Source organism: Mytilus trossulus, chromosome 2 (assembly GCF_036588685.1).
Source record: "Mytilus trossulus isolate FHL-02 chromosome 2, PNRI_Mtr1.1.1.hap1, whole genome shotgun sequence".
NCBI lineage: Eukaryota > Metazoa > Mollusca > Bivalvia > Mytilida > Mytilidae > Mytilus > Mytilus trossulus.
Window position 1 is genome coordinate 99,351,895 of NC_086374.1, and position 22,375 is coordinate 99,374,269.

Below are 22,375 nucleotides of genomic sequence, written 5' to 3' on the forward strand. Positions count from 1 at the left end.
GTTTTGTTTTTGGTCCGACCCACACCCCCTCCCCCAGGTATTTTAACGTTAAGAAAACATCACATTATATATATATATATATATAACATCTTCATGCCTTATATATCATGTACTGTAGTACGCCGCTAGATTAAAACTGACGTGGAAAGGTAACATATGGCCACCGAAAGCTCTTTTTTTGAGAGCCCAGGTGGTCGTGTGGTCTAGCGGGACGGCTGCAGTGCAGGCGATTTGGTGTCACGATATCACAGTAGCATGGGTTCGAATCCCGGCGAGGGAAGAACCAAAAATTTGCGAAAGCAAATTTACAGATCTAACATTGTTGGGTTGATGTTTAGACGAGTTGTATATATATATATATATACATAAGAATGACCTTATTTATGGTATTGAAAACATTGATTTCGTTTCAAAATGAAATGTACACGGCATGAAAAAAGAAAGTTGCTTTGGTTGATAGATTACCTAGGTGGATAGAAAAATGTATATGGCCTGGATGGGAGATCTGCTATTCTGAAAACATGAAATTTCACACATTTTTTTCTCAAATCTTAAAAAAATTAACCGCTTTTTTCTCTAATCAAATAATTAGACCGCAAATTTCTCTAATCTTCAAAAAATTAGACCACGCATTTCTCTAATCTTCATTTTTTTGCCCGTTATTCTCTAATCTTCATTTTTTAAGAGCATTATTCTTTAATCATTTAACCCCATCCAAACCCTCGTATATAGTCTACAATTAAATTGAGTGTTCCTGTAATGTATCTTTATACATGTGTACTAAACATAATTATCTTTCATATACAAAAGCCAATCAAAATCACATGGTTTGGATTTTTCGGTCCATTTACTAACCCTTTTTAAAACTAGATTGAATATAAATTTAAAAACTTTAGTCAACGGCCAGAGGAATACTGAAAGACTAGTATAATGAGGTAAATTTTTCAATCCAGTATTATGTAGTTCAAGATTTTTTTTTAACTAGTATATTTCTTTTTAAATTTCTAAGATAGAGATTGCGATTGATTATAACAGAGACCTGTTTACTTAACTGTCTATACAAAATCGGGGATTGATTTTTTTTAGACATTTAGATATACTTTGTGAAATTAAAGATGAACAGTTTAAAGTACAATCGCCCTAGTTGTCTAGAATTGTGATTTCTTTTGATGTGTTGACAGAGAGAAAAGAGATGTTTGTCTTTGTAACATTTTAATCTGTTTATCAGGGGAAAATATAAAATATCGTACTCGTATTTGATGAACTATCAGTGTTCGAATGTTTTCACCATTATTTAACTAACCAATCAGTTTTTTTATGAGAAGAACATTAATAACCGAGAAAAGATGAAATTTAGAAACCTCTTACAAGAATACTTAATATGAACATTGTTATGATTTCCATTTTTTTTATTTCGTTCCCTATATCACATGTGTCGTAGTTGAGATAGTTTTTGATGAATTTTCCATTTAAATAACTTGATCGTATTTTCTGTCGTGTAAAACATATATAATTAAATTTGTATTTTAATTTGAAATTTTCTTCATTTTTTTTATTTCTGTTGTCTAAGTTCATTTCTTGGTATAAAGTGAATGATAATAATTTAAACAATTATACAATTTCTATATCATCCCCATATCCTCAGGACTACACACAATCTCAAGCTTTGATACTTTCTCTTCATCGTTCATTGGCGACAATTACAAAGATTTATAAACATAACAAATAACACCATTCGTTTGTTTAATTTGAATTATTCTTTGTTAACCATGGTTATGAGTATTCTTATTTGTGTTTTTCTTATATCGGATAGATAACCACTGACTTTGTCATTGTGGTTGTTTCTTTTGTCTAAAAACATATCCTGGTGTTAAAACGTATAGTGATAATTTATGCACTTATACGATCATATACAATACACAATTTCTATATAAATCCCATTATTGCACGGAGTTAACTATCTGTCAATAAAAGAGAATGTTTCCTTTCAATATTTTTTACGACAATCAAAAGTCTAATAAATATAACAAATAAAACCATTCCCCTGTCATTTTTTTTAAATTTTCAATATATCATCAGTTTGAGGTCTTGTTATCAATATATAGATATAGATAAAGCGAATTTACCAAAATAAGTATTTGGCTGCTATGTTTGCACCCGTCCGAAGTCAAGAATCTGATGTTCAGGGGTTGTTCTTCATAATTGTTTCTCGTTCTCGTTTTTATATAGATTAGAAGCGAGAGACGAAAGATACCAGAGGGAGAGTCAAACTCATAGACAAATAATAATTTAGAAGACATAACAAAGAAAACTAAAGACCGTTGGTGTCCCAATTTGAATGGTTTCACACTAGTCATATTTTGTGGCCCTTTATAGCTTGCAGTTTGGTGTGAGCCAAGGCTCTATGTTGAAGGCCGTACATTGACTTATAATGGTTTACTTTTTATGATTGTTACTTGGTTGGAGAGCTGTCTCATTTGCACTCATACCACATCTTCATATATCTATTTACAAATATTCTAATGGATGTAAACTATCTTTTTAAGTAAGACAATAACATTCATGTATTTTGTCAAAAATAAACCAGTATTAAATGAGTAAAATATCAAAGGCAAAAACCTAGCTTTAATAAGTTGTTGTAACACATGACGGATTGGTCACATCTAATGGCCCCGCCGATTTATTAGTGTTCTCAAATGTGCAATGGTAGAAACTGGGAACAAAGTTTTCCTGGTTGTACTGGTTGTAAATGATAAATGATTTATTCGTTAATTATGTGGCCAGTTTTTAGGAAGGCGGTCTCTTTAACCCTAGTCACTAACACCAAAAGCAAGCTAAGTAACCGCTCGCATCTATTTGTCTGTTTGACGAAGAACTTTGTGTAGGATTCTTTTCACTCAAATCTTATTGACTTAGATGAAATGGAACGATTTTAGTTAAGTTTGTATCGTAATAATGTTGAGTTGTAGAGAGTAAGCAAAATTAACATCTGCTGTACCGCCATTTCTTGTAAGTCAATAGATTGAAAATTTACATCACTCACTTTACAAATCTATTTGGGCCAATGTTTTGTTTGTTTATGAAAGTGTTTGATTTTATATTTGGTCTGCAGTTTGATGATGTTTGAAATTTTACATTTTCTGTGCAAGAGCTCCTGTTAACTGATAGTTTTAAAATTTACATCACCTTATGCACAAATATTTATATAAAAAAACAATTAAAAAAAACATCACTTTTGGGCTTCTAATTTTACATCACTCATTTTACCAACCTTGGCCAAACTTTGTTTGATCTCTGGAAGCAAGTTATTTTATATTTGGACAGTAGATTGATTATGGTTGCTTGTAGTGTATAAGAAATTTTATATTAGCTGTGCAACCAATTTCTGTTTGTCGATAGTTTTGAATTTTACATCAATGATTCAAAGGAATGATCAGTCATACTTTTGTAAACATGTTACCTCAAGCAATTGCATTGAGCGGGGCAAGTGCAGTATTAATATTGTTAGACTAAACACTAAAGTATGCAAAATCACAGACAATACATGCTGCATATATATTGACATTGGTACTATATATGGTATACAACACCAAGTTTTAAAGCTTCCGTTTTTTAAGTGCTCGGGAATAGTGTTAACAGCATCTGAGGCATCATTTTAGTACCTTACCGTTTTAATATATATGTTGTAAACAAAAACATACACCTATATGAAACGCGGGAAGCACATTAATAGATAATCACAATGTATCGGGGATAATGATAGTTTATCAGTCGACCATTGTAGATGTACGGCGTAAAGTATACTTTACGGTCGATCATCATAGATGATCTAATTAGTGTGACCCGCACGTAGACAATGATAGTTACATTTTTGGAAATGCATTAACAGACGATAAGATGAATTGTTTCGACAATGATAACTAAACTCCACCTATTGAGTCGTAAATTCGATAATTTTAAATAAAAGCGGAAAGGCTTGCCAATTGAAAAATGGATTTTGATTGGCGGTTACCTTTATTTTCTATTTTTGCGTTGCGAATTGACGAAAACCAAAACACCTCAAGCTAGTGGATAGAAATAAATTCCTCAAAACAATAGTAACTCTTTCTAAACAATGTTGTGTGGATTCACGTATATAAAACTATTATAATGGTTACGCTTTTCCACGGATAGAAAAAATAGATAGATTTGACGAATATCTGATGCATTTACGACTGCGGTTATATTCGCATCTTTATAAATAAATACAGACTAGTTTGAGATTTATTTCAACAACCATATATAAAAGTTATATATCTCGAACATATTATAATTTTCAGACATGTGACCTATTCAAGCGTTTCATCATACGAGGTTTGTGTGAATTTCACAACAAAACATATTTACTTTATTTAAAACTTATACTAAGGAATGAATATGAAATGCAAATATACAAATACAAAAATGTAGTCACATGTTTATGTCTCGGCGCATCGCTTTATTTGCCAACCCGACAGTAAGTATGAAAAGTGAATAACATAATTACCCAGAAGGATATTTACAAATTTTAAAATGAGGTTAAAGAGTATCTACAGAAAAATTAGACCAAAAAGTATTAAACAGTACCCAAAGTAAAGCATATAATTGCTTCAAATTAAATTTTGTTTTTTTTAATTTTTCTTTTTTTAGATAATTGCATCATACTTTATTGAGAATTTTTAACATTTTTTAGTTAGATATATAAAGAGGCAGTACCTTATCCCGACCTCGTTAAACATTATATTGCATATTTGAATTTAAATTAGTTAGGAATTGTTAGTATTCTTATTTATGAAATATACGTTACTATATTATTATGTATCCATTATTTCCATATTGTTCAATAAAGAGAAAATTGTATTCCATAGAGAAAGAAAATACAGATGAGAAAATTGTAAATAAATAAAAAACAAAAACAAAATTAAAATAAAAAAAAATAATCACTGAAATTTGGATTTTTTTTGACATTGTAAAGTATAGTAAAGAAACAAATACAACTATATAATTGATAACTAGTTATTTGTCTTTCAAAATTCCATACTTTTATTTTTGGAATTATATCTAACACTTAATACAGGATTAATTGATTAATTAAGGTTCCAGTCTTTAGGAATGTTCCCAACAACAAAAGGATGCTTAGAAACCGCATGTCTTTGTCCTTCCGTCTGTATTTGATAGAAAACATTCGCTGAAATATCAATAAATGTAAAAAAAAAGATTCGTCTCTTTAAATCAATACATGCATCTTACATGGTTCTCAAAACTTATGTCATATTACACACGTTCGCTCAAATTTCGAGTCGTCCGTACAATGTTTCAAATAAAATATACAAATGACAAACAAATAATTTAAGTAGTGTTTGAACGGTGAATTTAAGTTAATTTCGCATCTATCCCATTGCACTAGAGGTAAAGGATACTACAAATACAGGTAAGTCGGCCTCATATCTTGACTTACATCTAGAAATTGACAAGGAGGGTCGGTTGAAAACAAAACTTTACGACAAAAGAAATGATTTCAGCATGTAAACCAAATAACAAGTTTAAGTGTAACTTTATTCAATAGTCTATTGAAGTTTCATGTTTCAAAATGAGTACATGTACTAATACAACATTATATCGATTGTAAAATTTAGGTTATTCCCGTGCTTGCATTTCCTATCATGATTTTCTTGATAGAGGGTTGCTGCTTACAAGGAAGCTATTAAACCAAGAGTTCCAAATGGTGAAGTTGAAATCATCCCTTCGTAAATTTTACGGACGCCATCACGAGTTGGTTGACCGTTATGGAAAACCGTTTCACAAATGATATCGGATATGTTCCTTACGTCGTAACTACAATCCCCTTCCCTTTCATGAATGTGACCTACCGAATTAGACTATTTACCGGATTTGATATCACATAAGCAACACGACGGGTGCCACATGTGGAGCAGGATCTGCTTACCCTTCCGGATCACCTGATATCACCCCTAGCTTTTGGTGGAGTTCGTGTTGTTTATTCTTTGGTTTTCTATGGTGTGTCATGTGTACTATTGTTTGTCTGTTTGTCTTTTTTGTTTTTAGCCATGGCGTTGTCAGTTTGTTTTAGATTTATGAGTTTGACTGTCCCTTTGGTATCTTTCGTCCCTCTTTCACTACGGGCAATACATTTAGCATTTATAAGAGGTTTGATGGACCGTGAAAACTTCAACCCCAACTTTGATGTTAGTATATAGGACAATGAGCGTCATTCTTCCTTTGTTCAATCATCAAGGTGTCTGTAATTTTATTTATCACCGGTGATTTACTATATCTACAATACTTGTTCCCCAAGTCAAATGTTTTTGCGTTTTGCTGAGCTATTTGGAGTGTAAATGGACGGTGGTAGTACAAATAAATTGCATTTTATTTGCTAATTTCACATTAATTGGCCGGTGTGAGAATAAATATTTCTCCTAGTGAAATATATTATTTCAGCTAACGATTAAGTAAGCCTTTTCGTAATTTATTTTACAACTCTATCTTTTAGTTAAGTTTCCGATAAGAAATGGTGTATTTTCCTGTATAATCAAAACAAAATTTGACATTTTGTCACAACCTCTAGCTTGAAAAATGCACGATGACATATCATTTTTATTATATTTTTGAACATAAATCAATACATACTACGTTTTGGCAAATTATGAACAACTTCTATTATTTTTATTTAAGACACTCATACTACCTTAACTTGTAATCTCAAATTTAAATTGCATCATATTTGTCATCCATTTGGCATTCATACCTTACACTATTTATGAGCAATATTCTCTTACAAAGGCCATATATATTTTTAAATAAACATCTGTTTAGGGGCTAGCTGAAGGACGCCTCCGGGTGCGGGAATTTCTCGCTACATTGAAGACCTGTTGGTGACCTTCTGCTGTTCTTTTTTCTATGGTCGGGTTGTTGACTCTTTGACACATTTCCCATTTCCATTCTCAATTTTATCTGTATTTTGTTCTGCGGCCTGTTTAAATGGTTACAAATGAAGAACCAAGGGTATCGCTGTCAGTGCATGAGTTAATGTTTATTTAGAAAAAGGGAACTCGACAAAAATAAATATTCCATATAAGGTAGAAGCGATGCGGCGCTTATTTCATACACGGTTAGTAGTGGTGTTACGTCCCTTTATAAAAACAAATCGGTACTGAAAAAAACAACAAAAAGATTTCAACATCGAAGAAATTGATGATTAAGATTAAAATATATTCATAAAACACAATTAAACCTAAACAGTTCTCATTGTTTGTTTGTTTCTGTTTTTGTAAAATCAATGGAAGTAGTTTCTTAATGCTAACAGCATTGAATATAAAAAGAAGATGTGGTATGATTGCCAGTGAGACAACTGTCCACAAGAGACCAATATGACACAGACATTAACAACTATAGGTCATGTACGGCCTTCAACAATGAACAAAACACATACGGCATAGACGCTATAAAAGGCCCCGATAAGATAATGTAAAACAATTCAAACGAAAAAACTAACGGCGTTATTGATATAAAAAATAAACGAAAAAACAAATATGTAACACATAAACAACGACAACCACTGAATTACAGGCTCCTGACTTGGGACAGGCACATACATAAATAATGTGGCGGGGTTAAACATGTTAAGACTTGCTCATTTTGATAGGTCCAAATTTCACACGTTAAGATAGTCGGTAAGAAAAATTCGTTACATAGTGTGCTAGTGACCTTATACGGTATATATGGGGTCAGTTAATTCCATTTGGGGATTCGAGCTTTGCTCTCACCCATTACTGTATATACTATTATGTTTATTGATTTAATGCGTACATACCTCTTAGCTAGATATAAACACATATGCATCTTTTATCTGATTATGATTTTTTTTATAATATATATTTTGTATATCATTTCTTTTCTACTGTTAAAGACTTATCAATTTTTCATCTGTTTATTTATCATTATACATCTGAAATACACTATAGGTATGGTATTTTAGGAATCTCACTTTGTATTTACTGATAGTCAAAGGGTATATTGCTGACAAACAGTTGTTATTTTGTTGTACTACAAATGCTCCCTTGACATTGATATATTTGTTTGTACAATTGTAATAATTTCGTCTTTCACTGAACTTGTAAAGCTAGTTTATTTGTTTTATGCAAGTTATATAATTGAGCTTAGCAGAATCACTCGGAAGAACATGATGGCGACGGGACAGTCAGTTGGTGCTGTCCTTTTATATCACAGAAACATGTTGATATTAGCATTATTGTTATAGCATATTGTCTTTTATTTGAAATCTAATAACTTATTTATGTTTTTATTTATTCATTTGTATTGAAGGATTGAAACATTACTCAAAACTCTTTTCTGTGTCGGTATTGCAACTGCCTATCCTAAATTTAAAGATATCCTTCCGAATGGTAACGAAGTACCACATCCATGTAAGGCGAACTACTTGTGGCATGGTGTAGGTCACAACAATCCACTTGGAGGTGGAAGTAGAAACCAGTTTGGTTTGGATTTTAAAACAGCGGGATTGGTATGTTGAAAATATATCTTTTATACCAAACAATTAAAATATATATATTAATTGTTGTTTGTTTGACGTGTTGTGTTTATCTATATATGCCTGTATATGATATACGAAATCGTAAGGATTGTTTTGTACAGCCTGACCAAGATGAAGAACAAAAAATTGAAACCATTTTTGGAGGTTTCATTGATAAGGATCAAAGTTTTATATTGAGGCAGACTATGCATGCAATAGATTTGTAACGTAGGGTCTAGAACGTTCGGACTTTCTAAACGAGTCATTTTATTAGGTTTACACTAGGTGTTCATAATCATGAATGTTTCTTATAATTAATGGTTCTTGAAGTTAATCAAAAGTGGGTTTAGTAGCTCAAAACTATAATACACTTCAAGAAAAACATGTACAAGTAAAGTGATACTTCATTGAAATAGCCGAAAATTTAGAGAATAAAACATGAACGGAACATTTGAGTATTCACATTTGAATCATTATTGGAACCTTTTAGGTCAAAAATGTAAAACACATTGGGTAGAGTAGTTGTGGTATGTCGCTTATTAAAAATATCCTACCTAACAATTTCGTATAACTGATTATCTTATTCATTTTTATTCATGAATGGTCATAATCCATTTTGCAATGACACCAGACATACAATTATTTTACAACTCCAGTTGAATAGAATACAGAAAGTAGGCATATATAAAAACAAATGCATGTAAAGAGATGCATCCGTCCGAGTTGGAGGTATACGCCGACACGTATGTTAAAATTGGCCATTATTTCTTGTTCCGTGTGTAATAAAAAATACACAATCTGTGCATGGTCAAGAAGGTCGAGGAATCATGTTGTGGCTTAATGATTTGACCAACCAGTTTTCCACTGACTTCCGAAATAGGCTGTGCATCTCGAAGTAGGTGAACTTTACTGAATCATATCTAAGTATTTTGATCTTTATAAATATATTATTTATAGACAGCACATACGGCATCCTCCTTTATTCTTATTCATGTCTTATTTGATAAAGTATACAACACCAATCATTGAAAGTTAATCAACCAACAATCAATCAGTGTTTAGGGATTAACATTTGATTACTTATTATTTATCTTTGTTTGTTTGTTCCTAATAGAATATAAAATAGAGTATAAAATAGTTGAACCAAAAAATAATTGATAACATGTAGAAAATCGTTGGCTCTGACGGATCTCGTGCATACAATCTCACCGAAATTCATTTGTATTTAGTCATGGACACCTGAATTATGTAGAAAAGATTCTGATGGAGACGGACGAACAAATGGCGAAGAACTTGGAGATCCTAAATGTGTCTGGAAAGAAGGAAGTTTACCATCACGTTTATCAAATATAACACACCCAGGTAAGATTGAAACTGAAGTGAGACATGTTTCGATCAGGAGGTCTTAATGTCATTCTCGGTTGTAACGGAATTTCGTTAGATTTAGGCTTCAATTACATTTTGTTTCATAAATGGCGAAAATGAATTCTTCGCTAGATTTTTCTTAACGAATATTTGCTTATTTTTTGGTCCTAAAAAGCAAAATGTTGCATGAATAAGAGCTAGCCTTGGCCATTCGTCTTTCCATCTGAACGGTTTTTTTTTCAATCTTGAGCGTAGAGAATCGTGACCTCAGACACATCCTTCTTTTATTTTTGGGGTCATTTATGTTTTATACTGATTGTATCGGCATCATTGAGTTAATATCTGATATCAAACACCCCAACAATGAATTTATTTGATAATTATGACAATTTTCAGGAGTGTGTACGTTATCAGATGGGTCTGTATGCGATGCTGATAAGGGATGGGTAGATTGTCAAGTGGAAGATGGACTGAAAAACTGCGATGTTTTGAAAGAACCAGGTAAAAATCATAAAAAATGGTAGAGAACTACACACAGGTTTAAGATACTGAACAATATTTTATCAGTTATTACTGTACTGTAAAAGAAAAAAAGGGACAAAGGCAATAGAAAATGGGCTTAGGGGTAGATTGTGAAGTGGAAGATGGACTGAAAAACTGCGATGTTTTGAAAGAACCAGGTAACACTCAGAATTGGTAGAGAATTACACAAAGGTTAAAGATATTGAGCAAGATTTTTTATTAGTTACTATTGTACTGTAAAAGAAAAAAGGGACAAAGGCAATAGAAAATGGGCTTAGCTGACGAACCCCTGCTAGGAGATCGAAACATATCTTTTATGTCAATATCTATAATTGAACTTTCTGTAAGAACAAATCTGCTCTTTGGTTTATATCAAGTGTTATGTCTCGAACATTGTTGAAAGTGTTTGAAGTTATGAAAATATCCTCCTTATCATCCATCATCAATCAACATTATTTGTTAGATTGACGCAGATTAACTAAACTGGTTCATTGGAAATCTAATTTTAACCCATTTATTTATATAAACAATAAACCGGTCTTATATACACAAAAAACAACGATATCAAGATCGACGCTTTCACACTATGTACATCCAATATTCTCCAGTGAAAACAGTTACCCGGAATACAAACACGGTGAAATGAAAGTACGTTTACATCACAACATAACGCCAATTCTGATAAAGCTGTGAGTCTTTAACGTTTTAAATAACTATTAGATAATATGACAAAAGTTTGCCATCAAAAGATTACCTCTGACACAACCACTGACTTAGATAGCACAGTGACATGAACATTTGTCCTGGGTTTATACATTCAAATTTATTGTTCTTGTTTCAATATATCTGCATGAAAAAACAATAGATAATAAAAAAGTAAGTGAGCTTTGATGTAAACGTGTATGATAAGGTGAGTATGTATAATATGTCAAACACTGACTTCGTTTGAAAATAAACCATTTCTAGTTACATATGAAAGAAACAACAGAGAATGTAACGGAAGTACTTAACTTTTAAAAAATAAAAATAAAATAACAAGTTATTAATTGCATGCGTCCGAAGTGCTCTTCTGTTTTTCCTTCATCCTAGGATTAGGCTACATTCTAAATAAAAGAAATTTGTCAAACAAGTTGGATGCGATGAAAATTGAAAAGTATGATTGACGCAACTCAAACTTTATAATAAAAATGATCCCCAAACGACAAGAGATCTTTTCGCATAAAAAATAGAAAAAAGGATATGTCGTTTTTTTGTTTATTACTTAATGATATGAGATTAAAGTTGCTTTGGTAGTAAGATGATACTTTGTGTCTAATTTCATTAATCCAGAAGTTTACGTTTTCAGAGACATTAAATAGAACCATTCGCTTTCCTGAGACAGCAGTGCCAGCTGAAGAAACAACGTATTCCTGTATGATCTTCAATCTTCCTTCTGACCAAGATTATCATCTGATGGCATATGAACCTTACATAGATAATGAGATGGTCATGCATCATATAATAATTTACGGATGTGATCCGAATGGTAGGTACACTATGACAACAACACATGTATCATGCGACCTAATCGTCTTTGGTTTTACTATAGTTACAAATGTTCAATGTCGAAAAATTAAAAATAAAGGATGTATAAAAATGTAATTATAAGTCTCAATAAGAATCATTACATACAACCAAACAAATACAGGTCATGTGACAAATACATCATTTATCTAGATGTAAAACAAAACGGCCTCATATAGTTCGTTTTGTTCTCAAAATGTTTTTTAAGTGTATAAACATGGCAAAAATGTGCAAAGTTATTAATTTTTACAATTACTTTTGTTTTACCTCCTCCCTTCAAGGTGAAAATGCAATGTAAGCATATTTTTTAAAATTTTGCCATGAATGTATAACTTGAAGAAAACTTTAATCGGAGACAAAAACAACATTGATATTAATTATATGACATAATTTATAATATTACGGATTACAAACGTGTCGAGGTTTGTGATTGGATAACAACACAGAGATGTCAGTACATATTCAGGAAACTGCCAGGGTATATACGACGTTTTCATGCCCAATTGGAACCTCAAAAACGTCATAATAACACCGGTTACTATGTGACGTAATCCGTTATATATGTGTAATACAGGTCTTAGACAGGGTATATACTGTGACATTCCCGGCTTAGGGCTTATATCTCATTCGCCTTCGGCTCAGGGGATATGAACTGTAAACCGGGAATGTCACAGTATATACCCTGCCTGAGGCCTGACTAACATACAATATTCCTGAACAACAGTATCCATTGATACGTTTAAAAATGACTATTGTACCAATGTTTAAACTCACTCGGACAAAGTTGACGTTATGTGAATTAGTTATGTGTCACATTTTTATTGCATCAGAATCCTATAGGGCTCCGTAACTATTTCAGCTTGACATGCTGAACATTATTTTTTAAATTGACAGTGTCTTAAATTTTCTTTTTAATTTACATAACAGCTGGGACTGACATCATTTGTGTTGTATAAAGATTTATCCACTGCATCGAGTGTGATATGATATTTATCTACTCGAGACATTTAAATTCTCAAATGTTAAACGCGAGGCTCGCCGAGTGTTTTAAATATTTTAAATTAAACTGTAAAGAGTGGATAAATATCGTATTACACGAAATTTTGTGGTGGCATCTGTTTCTCTTATGATTTTCGAACAATATGCAGACAAATTCAATACTTCTTTTCAAATATGCCACGGTCGCCATTTTTCGTGCCGTTACAATAGGAAATTCAGAGGAAAGCAAGAAAATTCGACGTCATAATCGAATTTTGACCAATGAAGAACTGAGATAAAACGATCCACACGTTGATTAAATAAAAATAATCAACATGTCAGGAAAGGGATAAATCATGTAAGAATTAGATAAGTATTAATTACTATCGAGATAAAATAATTTCAATTTGAAATGTCTGAATCTAAAGAACTTAAACAAATAAATGTTTATACTTATATAGAGGACCCAGTGCCAGACGAACAGCTTAACACAGTTACCAAATGTGGCATGAGCGCAGCTAGTAACTGTAATCAAATGATCGGACTATGGGCGGTTGGATTTACTGGATATTGTTTAGATGGACCAATGGGATTCCGTATTGGTCAAAGTGGATTCAAACAGGCCGCATTAGAGGTTTGATAGTAAAACGATCTTGACAATAGTATTTCACAAAAAGATATGATAATACATTACTTTCACTCGTAGTTCCTTTAACATTGTAGACATTTTTCATAAGCTTTGGTATGTGCATTAGGCCTTCAGAAATATCATATACAAAGTTATCAAAGGTACCAGGATTATAATTTAGTACGCCAGACGCGCGTTTCGTCTACATAAGACTCATCAGTGACGCTCATACCGAAATAGTTATTAACCAAACAAATACAAAGTTGAAGAGCATTGAGGATCCAAAATTCCAAAAAGTTGTGCCAAATACGGCTAAGGTAATCTATCCCTGGAATAAGAAAATCCTTAGTTTTTCGAAAAATTCAAAGTTTTGTAAACGGGAAATTTATAAAAATGACCATATAATTGATATTCATGTCAACACCGAAGTGCTGACTACTGGGCTGGTGATACCCTCGGGGACGAAACGTCCACCAGCAGAGGCATCGACCCAGTGGTGTAAAAAGTTATCAAAGGTACCAGGATTATAATTTAGTACGCCAGACGCGCGTTTCGTCTACATAAGACTCATCAGTGACGCTCATACCGAAATAGTTATTAACCAAACAATTACAAAGTTGAAGAGCATTGCGGATCCAAAATTCCAAAAAGTTACACTCATTTCATCTCATTTTGAAATTTTCTGTGAACAAACATAAATAGATAGTAAAATTCAACCATAACGATTTTTTTGTTAATTGTTTCAAAGGTGTCGGTGTGAGTCATATTTATGTTTATTTTAAATTCCTTATTCAGTTTAATCCAAGTTTAAATAATTTGTTAAATAACTGGATTGCGTCATATATATATTACAAAAACATGATTGTTTCCTTCGAAACTCAAACCAGTGACGTCTGTGCAAAAAGGCAGTGCTCTAACCGGCTGATCCATAGCTCATACAATTACGCTTTGTTGGATGTACTAAGGGAAACAATCCAGTCTCACGATAAAGTCACGTTTTGCTAATAACAATATCAACAGAGGTCGGTCATTTAAAAACATATCAACCGTATCGTATACATTGACGTATCTGCATCTGCAGATTTATCAAAAAATATATTGTGATCCCGAGCTTAAGAACACTTAACGTTCCAAACAATCAAACATTCACTTTCAAAATTTGCAATAGTGGTGCTTTGTAAAAATAATAAAAAGTGGTCTATCAACTACTTTTACATGCCCTGGGAAAGGAGCCAATGTAGGGCAGGTACATGAATATCGTATACAATCCTTTGATAATCTAGTTAAAAAATATTTCAAGATCTTACATGAATAAACACACACAAAAAAACAAATGTACTACTTATATACATGTAAGGAACTTTTGAATATTGTTCATTTGCAATGTTATCATAACTGGTTATAGAAACACGAGTTGTCTTCATATGTCATATACATACATGTACATTTAATAAAACAGTACTGAGTATTACTCTATTTGTCAAATAACAATTTGGTTCTACGTGAGCACAAGTTAGCACACATATAAACGATTTGACCGTATTCACTCCTATTATGCCTGTAAACTGTTCAACTATCTAGAATATCTTTAAAAGTCGAATTACATGTTCACCAAAACTCTATATTTCCTAATTGTTTTGTTAATTATTGCATTAGAAATTAATCAGTTGCTCATTTGTATTATTGAAAGTACATAAAATTAAAGCTCGAGATCTCATACTGTTTTTGATAAATTTGCAGATGCGGATACGTCAACGTAAACGATATGGTTGATACGTCTTTAAATGACCGACCTTTAAAAGTAACAAGTTCATATCGCAATGCCATCTAAATTATATTTAGCCATTTTATTGATTCGAGTGTGTCAGTTGATCATTTTTGTAACATAATTTACTTTGCAATAAGCATCGGCTGTGTCACCGTTTAGGCTAGGCCTGGGTTAACTGTTTTAAATATGAATAGTTTTGTACATCATGCTTATAACGGATATACATACAGAGTAACCTTTTTACAATTTCTTTTGTGTTTTACGTATTTTACTGATAAGAGGACTTATTTTGTTTACATTTAAGGTTTATGTACCCTTCTGTAGCCATTTTTGTAGGAATGTTTCAAACCTCAATTGTATCAAAACTACAGATATAATGATTAATAGAGATAGGCCATTTAGTACATATTCCAAGGGGAAACTAGATGCAAAGCATTATTTTTTACTGTTTCATTGCATTTGATAGAAAAAGAAAACTTTGTTGCAAATAAATAAAGAAAATCCACAGCCTTTAATACAGAGATTTTTGTTATAAAATTTAAAACATAAATTACTCACTTGATTTTCTATGATGTGCTAGTGTTTATTTTTTACAAAAAGTTCTAAGCAACCTGTAAATTCCAAAACACCTCGTTCTGAGTCACTAAAGTCGAGCGCACCCTAAAAGGTGTACTTGTTTTTGTCCATATTTATATTTGTTTTATCCAATAACTACATTTATAAACTTGTTTTAAGGAAATCAATGATAGCACTGCATGCAATAATCCTATATCTATCAGTCATCAAATTGCCAAATATGAGAGTACAACGATAAAGGCTGTGGATTTCTATAAAAATCTTGATTTATTTGCCATAAAGTCCTCTTTTTCTATTAAATGCAATGGAATAGAAAAGTTAATGCTTTGCATCAAGTTTCCCCTTGGAATATGTACACAATGGCCTATCTCTATTATTCATTATATCTGAAGTTTTTATACAATTGAAGTATTAAAAATTCGTACAAAAATGGCTACAGAAGGGTACATAAACCTTAACAAATTGATACAATCTTATTACCTTTTATAGACATGAACAACTGCATCCACTTCATTTGAAGTTACATGATCAGTTGTTTTATTGACATTTATACCACATACCACATTGGATAATATGAAACTTTGATAAATGCCTCTTCAAAAATAGATAAAAATGCATCAATAAGAAATCTGTTCCATTCATCTTTTTCTTGTTTTGTACTGATTATCGATTCATTTTGTATTTTGGTCTTTTGTGGAGAGTTGTCTCATGGGCAATCATACTAAATTGTTAAAAAATATGATTTGTCATTTCATAGTTTCACTGGAACAATCCGCAGTTAGTTTCTAACTGGAAAGATTCATCGGGAGTCACTCTTTATTATACTCCAAAACTCCGAGATAATGATGCTGGTATTATGATGACTGGTCAGACAGACCTTGAAATTCCACCAGGACAACAGAGTTACACAGTAGTAGGAAAATGCCATTCAGAATGTTCCAGGAAATTAATACAAGCACCAATTAACATATTTTGGGCTACAAACCATATGCATTATCTAGGTAACACTTTACTATTATTAGAAAATATGTATTAAAATGCGCTTTGTGTTTTTCATTTCAATAACAATGTCAAAACTATTCGAATTTGCATTTCAAAACTTAAGGGTTGAATGTTGTTATACCAAATCAAAGCTGTTAATTAAGATGGCGACTTTGGCATACGAATTAATTAAACACACACTTTTTAATCTTTGTAGTTCCTTGAATTCATTAATCAAGCTAGCCCCTGAGTCCAGGTGATTTTGTTATTATTGAAACTATTGGGACAAACTTTATATCACCTGTAATTTAAAACCAAACTTAATTTACTGTTATATACATTTATGCTGCACTCGTTCTATTTGAACAGTCAAAATGCGTTGACTGTATATTATCATGTCATTTCTTTGCTTTGAAACGATGTAATGATGTCGTTACACCTGGTTACACGCCTTGATGATACATGACTGGGAATAATGTTCATGTATAGCAATATACTAAATAGTCACATATAGAAATGTTTGAAACCGAAATAGTAACTAAGAGTTGACAAAGAAATTGATTTTTCTATTGTTAAAATATTTCAGGACATGAAATGAATATAAAGGTATACAGAGACGGCGTTTATTACACAGAACTCACAAATGATGTTATTTACAACTATGACAGTCCTGTAGAGAAAAAGTGAGTGTATAAATCGTTTGTTTTGTAGCTATAAAATCTTTAAAAATCAGTGTTATAACATACGTTATAATTATTACTTTTTTCTCTCTATATATACATGATATAATACAAACTTTTTGGAATTTTGGATCCTCAATGCTCTTCATCTTTGTACTTGTTTGGCTTTATAAATATTTTGATATGAGCGTCACTGATGAGTCTTATGTAGACGAAACCGCGTCTGGCGTACTAAATTATAATCCTGGTACATTTGATAACTATTGGCAATATATTTCAAAATAAGATTGTTTCAGTGCGGACTTAATTATGGAAGCGTAATAGCGCCAAACATTTCCCCCTATCCTTGCGTTATAACGCAAACCTCTGCTTTATAACGTAAAGATAGGGACTTTAAAAAAAAATGTGTGGCGCTAGTACGCGTCCGTACTTGATAGCAATCACCTTGTTTACTTATTCGTCCGTCCATCTGATTGTCAATCTAACAGGTTTTTTTAACATATTGAACAGAAATACTTTAAACTTGATCATTAGCTTGACACTGACAATGAATTGTTTAGCCTTTTTCGGATCTGATAGAAACCCGCTTTCCATTTGCAATATTAATATGATGTTTCGTATGAATTCAGTTCTACTAAACAGAACGTCTTCATATTTGGCCAGCAACTTTACAGTGTTAAGTTTAAGACGACTGCCTTCTGACTGTTGGTTCTCTGCATCATGCATAATAATTTAATTGAATCAAAACATTTTTATTCAAAACTACTAACAGAATTACTATATAATGGATCAGCAGTTTGTTAATGATGCGCACTCACATATTGAACAGAATAACTTTAAACTTAATATTTAACTTGACACCGACACTGACAGTGAATTGTTTAGCCTTTTTCGGATCAAAACCCGCTTTCCATTTGCAATAGTAATATCACGTTTCGTATTAATTCAGTTCTACTAAACAGAAAGTCTTCATATTTGGCCAGCAACTTTACAGTGTTAAGATTGAGACGACTGCCTACTGACTGTTGATTCTCTGCATCATGCATCAAATTGAATGAACATTTTTATTCAAAACTACTAACAAAATTACTATATAATTGATCAGCAGTTTGTTAATGATGTGCTGTGATGTGTGTGTCCTTTTTAGACCCGTACTTGTTTCCTCATATTTTGAGGTACAATTTTTTGGGGCTTAATACTTCAACGCTATCAGTTTTGACAACGTCAAAATAACAATATGAAAGTATGGGACATACTATTCGCTACCGCATAAGAAATTTTGAATTTGTAAAATTTATTCTTGGCCAATAATATAACTAGCAAAGAGTCGATTAACAACTTGACTCATATTACTGGTATCGAAACCTATCTTATTGTACTCTCTAATTGTCCTTAGAGCCATTATTGTAATGACTACCACTCTTCTTTTTGGTAGGTATTCTAAATTATAACATTTTAACATAAACATTCAAAGATTAAAAATGTAAATCAAAAAAAAATAACCGTTATTTATATGTTATAGGTACTCAACTGCAGTTCAAGTGCTACCAGGAGACGAAATTGTAACGACATGCAAATTCAAATCACTTTCTAGGCCAAAAACAACGTTTTATGGTGATGCTACAAGTGACGAGATGTGTTTCGGATTCTTGGCGTTTTACCCTGCTGCAAACATGCCATTCTCTACGTGTACAGCATGGAAAGATATCTCAATGTGCAATTTGTGGGTTACACGAGAACATGAAGATTGCAAATGGTCTGATTTTATGAATGTCAATGTAAACGAAACGAAGCGCGTAAAGGATGAAGTAATGGCAAATTGTAAACCGTTCGGGAATTGTCTATCTGAATGCAAAGCGACACTTGAGGTCCTTTTTGCAGAGCATCCATGTATGAAAGGTGACGTTTACGAATTGATTAGACAAATGTCTCTTCAGTGGGACAATAAAGAAATGCAGGCATTCATTGTAGCAGTTGATTCATGTAAAGCTGAAATGGCTGCCGATGCATACCTTCAAAATCTTACAAATAACAATGTTAATGGATCCGACCGATTGAATGGGATCAGTTCACTGCTTCTGTTAACTCTGATTGTGTATATTATGAACACATAAATATTTTACACCCTTTGTACTCTTTAATCAAAAGTTCGATAAGAGTTAAAATAACACCAATTGCTCCTCTTGCTTTACATTGTACATCTACTTCGCCATTCTAGAAAGAACTTGCATCTACCATTAATAGGTATGATACATTTAAGTCGATGACACAAACCCCATGGTAAACATTTCTATTGTTGACATCCTACGTCGATTCGATGAAGCGTATCGCTTTCCTTTTCCTTAATGCAGAAGTCAACTTATTTAACTTAAACTTTGGCTGTGTAAGGTCAACTGAAGCCCCATTATACACATCACTATAGATGATGTCGAGGACAATTTTCTCTGGAATATTTATGCAAACTGTCCGAAATACCTGAATTTACGCTGATCGATTATATCATACGGTTCGGATTCAACTGCACCAGCTATGATGCAAAACACTCTATTAAGGATATAAAAATACAACTTCGACTTACCATTGAGAGATAATCATACAAGCGAATTAAAATTGAAGATCCGAGTTCTTTTCATTGCTGATCCCTTTAAACAAAAAGGGGCCATTCTGGAGCATAGAAATTTCCTATCTCTTTGGTGCTCTCACATTAATAACTAGTTCCCATCTTAAAAGTTTATATTTTATTTCCTTTTTTTAACGAATTTTACTGCATAATTATGTGTGAATGCTTTTTGCATATTTCAATATTCATGAATTAAAATTATTGATTGACATTATGGTTTCCAGTATTTATATAAGTTTACTAATGATATATAGAGAATGATATACTTGAAATCCATCCTTACCTCTTCTTATGCCTTCAACTAGTTTTCAAACATATCTCAGTATTGTCTTCTGATTTTTTTGGAAATTTGAGGACAGGTGGTCATCATGGTATATTAAATAGAGAATAATTGTTGACTGTACATATCTACGATATAAGGATTAGATTTAAAAACTGGATAATGCGAGGTTCTGCCGAGTTCTTATATCGTTGATACGTCGAGTCAAAACTCTATTATTGTTCTTAAACTGTAGTCAAGAAAAAACAAATCAATTGTGTTCATTTTGTTAGTGTTATTCATTTGTTTTAAATATTGGAAAATATCCTCCTTTACAAAGACTTCATATATGGCGGGAAAATATATAGTACAATGAAATGTACTAATACCTGTTGAAAGAAATCGATGGTGAACGACTTAGTTTGAGTATGGACTAAAATTTCAACAGTAAGCATAAATCACAATGTTTTAAAGGTTTAAAACAAAACCATATTAACAAATGAAATATGTTTTTCAAACAATTTAAAAAAAAAAAGTTTGAGTCGTGAAAAAACTTGGTTGGTGACTTTAGAATTTATGATGAATGTATTTTCAAATTGAAATACAAACTCCTCATTCATTCTTTATCAAATATATAGCTTTTCAAACTTGTAACAATAACGCTTCTCAAAATGTCATATTGTATTTTTCAAATTACATTTTTCCTTGATTTAAAATTTTTTTTTTAAAGATATTTCTGTATTTTTTTTAAGTCAAAAATTGATATGGCGGAGTTTTAGTGCAGTCTGTGAAAAATTGAGACGAGTACATTTGAGGACGTTATCTTCCACGCAATACATACACTTGCGAACAGAGAAATGTGCATCTTGAAACGCAATGGTGACAGGAAAAGCTTATAAAAGATTCTCTTTCCCAATTGTACCCTCAACTGCTTCAATTTCCATATTCTGAAAAAGATAGTTTTAAGTAGAATAAATGTTCTTGACTCGATCGTTGCTTGCATGATTTTAACTGTATAAGGTGAAACGGTATGTGACATAAATTATCCACAGTCATTAAAACATGAAACGTAAGGGCTGTATGGTGTGTGGGCGAACTTTTTTGTTTGCATTGGTACGTGACGTAGAGCACTATTGATACAAAAAAAAAATGATCCGTAATGCACAGCTCGATACCAGAGGAGGATTTAGAGGAGATAGGGGGTTATCCCCCTTTTGGGAAAAAAATGGTTACTATTATATAGAATAATCCTCTTAGGCAGTCATCGGGCCCCTACTTATGAAAATTTCTAGATCCGGAAGGGGATACTACCACAGAGGTCAAACAATGCATATTTGGGTAATTGTACATGACATGCATGCTACAAATCATGTTTGATGATCTTAGACCCTTTGGACCTATGTGGGCTATTTCGGTAACTTGGCAAAAAATCCCCAAACTGGATACACGGTTAGATTCAGCATGTCGAAGAACCCCAAATATCCATAAGGACTTTTGTCTATAAATTTGGAGACCACAAACTTGAAAACGGGACCAAACATATAAAAATGCATGCATGGGATACATTTGTTATTGATGGCATGACTGTAACAATAGGATGAAGATAAATAAATATCTTATTCTGGGGTCTCATTTTGGGGGGAGGGGGGTCTGATTCCTGATCCCGCTTACTGTTTTGTCAGATTCCCGTATCCCACTATACTATGCAGTTCTCATTTTTCTAAATTTCACGTGTCCCGCTATACTTTATTTCCCGTTTTCACGACACAATCATTTGACTTCCACGTGTCACGCTTACAAAAAAAATCGACAATTCCGCGTGACGCTTATACCCCAACGCGAACCACTATTCTACTCTTTTCTGAC

The 22,375-nt window shown here is 32.4% G+C and overlaps 1 protein-coding gene across 1 annotated transcript; it reads left to right on the forward strand.

Moving 5' to 3' along the window:
• Window positions 1-813: 813 nt before the first annotated feature.
• Window positions 814-20,461, forward strand: LOC134708519 (tyramine beta-hydroxylase-like). The gene is made up of 9 exons (XM_063569138.1): window positions 814-935; window positions 8,362-8,560; window positions 9,799-9,931; window positions 10,331-10,435; window positions 11,802-11,981; window positions 13,459-13,631; window positions 16,727-16,970; window positions 17,537-17,633; window positions 19,153-20,461. Exons 1-9 carry the CDS (start codon window positions 931-933, stop codon window positions 19,742-19,744), a joined length of 1,728 nt encoding a protein of 575 aa, XP_063425208.1. The 5' UTR covers window positions 814-930; the 3' UTR covers window positions 19,745-20,461.
• Window positions 20,462-22,375: the final 1,914 nt, after the last annotated feature.

Bases quoted from the DNA above. Each gene is read 5' to 3' on its own strand.
- LOC134708519 (XM_063569138.1), top strand. The intron at 8,561-9,798 runs GTATGTTGAAAA...ATTTGTATTTAG, and splicing joins ATTTTAAAACAGCGGGATTG to TCATGGACACCTGAATTATG. The intron at 11,982-13,458 runs GTAGGTACACTA...ATACTTATATAG, and splicing joins TTACGGATGTGATCCGAATG to AGGACCCAGTGCCAGACGAA.